Source organism: Octopus bimaculoides, chromosome 15 (assembly GCF_001194135.2).
Source record: "Octopus bimaculoides isolate UCB-OBI-ISO-001 chromosome 15, ASM119413v2, whole genome shotgun sequence".
Taxonomy (NCBI): Eukaryota; Metazoa; Mollusca; class Cephalopoda; order Octopoda; family Octopodidae; genus Octopus; species Octopus bimaculoides.
Genome location: NC_068995.1, coordinates 53,429,594 through 53,435,477, shown reverse-complemented (window position 1 = coordinate 53,435,477; position 5,884 = coordinate 53,429,594). Strand labels below are relative to the sequence as shown.

Sequence of the window (5,884 nt, the reverse complement as noted above, 5' to 3'; positions counted from 1 at the left end):
ATATATATATATATATATATATATATATATATATATATATAATGGTTTATTGAAGCAACAGAGACCATAAGGCTTCTTCTCTACGACGGTGATGTCATTGACATAACCTCAGGTTCTGCAATGTTAAGAGCATTGATGTCAAAGTTTCCGTTTTTAAGACTCCGTTCTATCACGCACTTTTCAGACATATTGTCTCCATTTACGAAAACTGAAATAAGTGCAATTAAGTGGTGTACCAAAATTTACGATCAGTGGGGTCATAGCATGGTTGCTTGACCTGCCAAAAATAGCACCTAAATAACCATGAAAATGTATACCAGCCTCTCCTCTCCACGTCAGTGGTGTTATCCAAGGGAAAGGCAAAGGGGCCGATACAACTTGGCACCAGTTACATCACAATTCATTTCTACAGCTGAGTGAACTGGAGCAACGTGAAATAAAGTGTCTTGCTCAAGAACACAACACACAGCCGGTCCGGGAATTGAACTCACTACTACATGATTTTGAGCTCAATGCTCTAATCACTGAGCCATGTGCGTTCACCATTCAGCCACACATTCATATATTACACACGTGCGCGCACACGCACACACACACACACACACAGAAGCACAAGCACTCGATCACACAGACCGTCATTGAATTTTAGTTAAAAACCAAAAGAAAATTTAGGTGTGGTACGTAATGCTTTCTATGACATGATTTTCTTTTTAACATGAAACAATATTTTTCCTCACTAAAACAGAAAATTATTTGTAAGAATTATAATTTTCCATTTAATAATCAATGCTTTTAAAAGTAAGCTGACTACTATTAACCTTCATACAGAGAGAGAGGGGGGGTGAATTATTGAGAGAGATTGAGACAAACGAGAAGAGAAAAACTAAATTTTCTACAGAATGTAAAATTGCAATAATTACCTCCCATGCAAATTAACACGCGAAGATGTTAGCGAGTTAATAAAAATAGATTCTAGACATATTAATTTGACCTTGTAACATCTCAATCCAACATACACGTCAACTGACGTGTTGCTACAGTTTATTTCCACTAAAATCTATATTGTCCTAAATATTTTGTATTTAATATTCTTATTTCGAAAGAACATTACCGAAATAGCAGTTTAAATAAGAACCAAGTTCGATAACTCTATACCAACTATATCGTTCCGCGTTAAAGAGAAATGGTTGATGTTCTGATATGACCTGACTTACGTAGATTAGCTTATTGAGTCTTAGATATAGTTAAAAAGAGTTTGATATTATCAGCAAGCAGTGGCACAAACAAATCCATACGTAACATAGCAGAGCTAATTAGAAATATTGTTTTCAGCTCTAGGCACAAGGGCCGAAATTTTGGGGTAGGGGCCAGTCGATTAGATCGACCCAATACGCAACTGGTACTTAATTTTTCGACGCCGAAAGAATGAAAGGCAAAGTCGACCTCGACGGAATTTGAACTCAGAACGTAAAGACAAACGAAATACCGGCGTGGTAACGTTTCTTATTTCTTTATTGCACAAAGGGGGATAAACATAAAAGGGACAAACAAGGACAGACAAAGGGATTAAGTCGATTACATCGACCGCAGTGCGCAACTGGTACTTAATTCATCGATCCCGGAAGGATGACAGGCAAAGTCGACCTCGGCGGAATTTGAACTCAGAACGTAACGGCAGACGAAATACCGCTAAGCATTTCGTCCGGGAAACATTGTACCATATTCAGTTCCACGTTCTAGCATTTCTATCCAGGCCCGTCTTAACAGCATTATAGGCCCCAGGGAAAATCAGTGCACTGAGTACAGTAGTGTTTATTTCTTGACAGCAAGCCACAATATACACAAATGAGATTTTGCCTTCTAGAGCAGTTCTTCTCAACCTTTCTACCCTTGCGTAACCCTTAAAATAAATTACATGTCTCAAGGAACCCCTGCACAAAAGAAATTATATCCCATATCTTTCTCATGCTTTTTCATCGTAGTTCACATGGTAAATGTCATATATATATATAACCGCCCAGTGTCCCCATGCCTTAGGACGACACTGTTTCTGTAATATTCTAATAATAATAATTTCTATACTTGGTACAAGGTCCTTTAAGTATTTTATCAAGATTTCGGAAGAATGGAAGATAAATGTGAACACCGTTCAGGCATGGTCACTTTACGCTAAGGGACATAACTATATATAGACTCGTGAAGTCCTTGAGCAATTTTAAATCTATATAATTTTAGTTGCATATTTGGCGGGATTAATTTGTGTAATGGGACAAGTAAAAGAATTTATTACATTATTAAATCACTTTTTTTTTCTCTTGAGTGTTACCCTTGAGTGTTTTGAGATAGTTTTACAAACTTATGATTATTTGGCATCCATCTGACCGTCAACCTATGGTTTAATTCTTATTAACAATCAAAAATTACCGATACAAACTGAATACAGTCAATTCTCAAATACAAAGAAACGGTGCAGTAAACGCAAGAATTCGGCACCAATTGGCACATTTACATTTCGTCCTGACAGACGCACAAACGTATTTAATGAATGAGAGTTACCTCCCCTGTACAGTTGGAAAAAAAAACAAAAAAATATTTTCATGGGAGATAACTCTGTGACTTCACATTTTTTACATTTTGCTTTCAGTTATTCTGTAATTAATATTTGTTCATCCTCGTATAATGAAAAGACCCTAGATTCTGATTGACGGTTCTACTTGAGTTAAAGCATCTCTGATGTTCAATTCACCGACATCAACGCTAAAATGTTGCTGATTAGGACAGCTTTCAACGATAATAAAATTAAAAAACAACAATATTAATTCATTCCAGAGACACAAAGTTTGAAACTCATTTGAGAAAGTATTTTATCGACCACAAAAAGATGGAAATAAAGCTTACCGTGGCAGAATTTGAACTCAGAGTCTAAAGACAGACAAAATGCCACTAAGCAATTTGCCTGGCATGCTAACCATTCTGCCAGTTTGCTGGCTTAAATCAATCCAGTGATAATAAATACTTTATTTCATTTGTCTCCGTTTATCTTTCAGAGGTTGTGTGTAAGGGAAGGGGTTATGTTAATAATAAATATTGACTTACCTGAATACGTATACCATTTGTTTATTTCCAAGACCCCACACATGCTGGTCACTGCTGCACAGGGCATGTACGGAGAGGTGTTTCACAAACTTGAAGACAAAAAGAAAAACAAAGAAAAAAAGAAAGCAACTTCAGTAATTTTCCTCTTGAATGGAAAATGGAGAAAAAAATGTGCACGTGGGTTAGTTTACAGAGAAATAAGGAAAATAATTGTGTAAATGAGTTACCTTGCTCTCCACACATTTATTTCGGTAGAAGGTGTAGATTTCCAGCATATTTTTATCAGCTAGGTGAGTGCTTAGCCAGAGTTGGGTATAACTTTCCCCAATATCTCGTATATTATCTAAAAAGACAAGATATGTTTGTATAATGAGAAGGAGAGAGGAGGGAGAGATGGAGGGGGAGAGACAGAAACAGAGAGTGGAACAGTGAGGGGGTGGATATTACATATATACATATATACATATATATACACACACATACATATAAACATACATACACACAAACATATAAACATACACACCTACACATAACACATACCTACAAATATACATACATATATATATAAACATATACATATATATACACACACATATATATATATAAACATACTTATATATATACACACACACATATATATATATATATATATATATATATATAAACAATCAACACAGACAGACATACATATATATATGTGAGTTATAATGCAGATGATAATGTGAAGACAGCTTACCATATGCACACGACTCTGATGAGGATCCATAAAAGAATATGCATGATGCTAAAACAGTTACAGCAGCTTCAAGTGAAACGGCATCCATAAAGTGGCAAAACTCTGTACAACTTGCTAATTTAATGATGTCGTCCATAGAAGGACGATCTTTGGCTTCCTGTGACCAGCAGAGTGTCATCAAATCAAGAAAATGGGAAGGACATTCGGTCTCCTGGAGAATAACAAATATTGATAATAATAATAATAATAATAATAATAATAATAATAATAATAATATCTTAACTATTGGAAGTGTTATCATGTGCATGTTTTATCTTGGTATAAAAGATGGGCTTCAGCAAATATTCTGCTCAATACCACAGATTTGCTTGTTGGTTACATGACCTTAACCAGTGAGCATGTCCCTTGCTGGCTGACGATATGTGCATCTCTGATCACAAGCAGAAGAAGTGGGGGAGCATCATAGCCATGTGTTGAGAGGAATTCTTTGAGGTTTGAATAATTCACCTTTGGAAACATAGGTGTTTTGTTCATCATCCTTAAACAACCCTTATTGAGCGACCTTTTGAGCAGGATGGGCTACTTGACCTGAAGAAAATTCTAACAGGGCTCCACCTGTTTCCTTGGCCATACCATATTTTGATTGTCTACATACAAGTGGTTAGACTGTTGCATTCATGATGGGTTCAATTCCCAAACCGGACAGTGCATTGTATTCTTGAGCAAAACACTTCACTTCATGTTGTTCCACTCCACTCAAGTGTAAAAGGGTCATCCTGTGGATGGACTAACCTTCTGGTCAAGGGGGAAATGTTGGCCTGTTTGCCTAGCCAGTGGGGTGACATCATTGAAAAGCTAAAACAATATAAAGTGCACTGTGACTAGCGATGTATAACAACATTCAATAGTCTGGTTGATACAATGATATTGTGATGAATAAGTTACTAATACACTGAAGAAAAAAACCTAAAAGAAAAAAATCCGAGAAAGGGAAGATTCAGAATCCTACCTCAGGAGTTACTTTTGGCCGTCCACCTTGGCAGATAAAATTATTAACATGAGATTCTTTCCATAATGGTTGCTGACAAGTGACCAATTCATAGATAAACATTCCAAAGGAGAAGCTATCAACCTGAAAAGGAAAAAACAAAATTCATATCTTTTTATTTGTGTATTTGAGAATTTTTCATTTCCACTAGGCACCCAGCACCCGTTGAAGAGTGGTTGGCATTAGGAAGGGCATCCTGTTGCAGAAAACCATGCCAGTAGAGACAACTGGACTCTGGACAGCTACCCAGCTGGCCAGCTCCTGTCAAACTGTCCAACCCATGCCAGCATGGAAAATGGACATTAAATGATGATGATGATGATGATGGTGAATAAAAAATATATATCAAACTGACTTATGACCAAAGAAATTCTAACAATAACCATTTAAGATAATATTATCCAATTAAAAAGTTGAGAGGATGGAAGCTGAAATAGATATAGTTGCTATTTCTAGCAGACCAGGCAATCAAATAAAGGCTCAGAAGTGTTTTCTATGTTTCAGTCATTTGGTTGCAGCCATGCTGGAGCACCGCCTTTAGTCGAGCATATCGACCCCAGGACTTATTCTTTGTAAGCCTAGTACTTATTCTATTGGGCTCTTTTGCCGAACTGCTAGGTTACAGGGATGTAAACACACCTGTGTGTGTGTGTCTTTGTGGTTGTATCCCCAGCTCCATGCTTAACAACTGGTGTTGGTTTATTTACATCCCTGTAACTTAGTGGTTTGACAAAACTGACCAGCAGAATAAGCACCAGTTTTTAAAAGAAAAAAAATCACCGAGGATTGATTTGTTCAAGAAAACTCTTTCAAGGTTGTGCCCCAGTATGACCACAGTCCAATGACTGAAACAAGATGGGTTAAGAAAAGAAAAGAAATTTTCTGTCTGCAGAAACATAGAAACAAAAAAGAAAAAAACAAACATTGAAGACTACTCCAGCTCAAGGTGGTGGCTCCAGCATGGCCACAGTTAAACGACTGAAACAAGTAAAAAAAAAAAAAAA

At 36.6% G+C, this 5,884-nt stretch overlaps 1 protein-coding gene across 1 annotated transcript in view; it reads right to left on the bottom strand.

The window, feature by feature from the left end:
• The window catches only part of LOC106878164 (leucine-rich repeat serine/threonine-protein kinase 1), a 97,657-nt gene that overhangs the window by 46,594 nt on the left and 45,179 nt on the right, over positions 1–5,884 (bottom strand). The window contains exons 27-30 of the mRNA XM_052973424.1: positions 4,842–4,964; positions 3,833–4,043; positions 3,324–3,439; positions 3,097–3,185 (exon numbers count right to left, since the gene is read on the bottom strand). Coding sequence (XP_052829384.1) covers positions 3,097–3,185; positions 3,324–3,439; positions 3,833–4,043; positions 4,842–4,964 — 539 coding nt within the window. The remainder of the gene's footprint in view (positions 1–3,096; positions 3,186–3,323; positions 3,440–3,832; positions 4,044–4,841; positions 4,965–5,884) is intronic.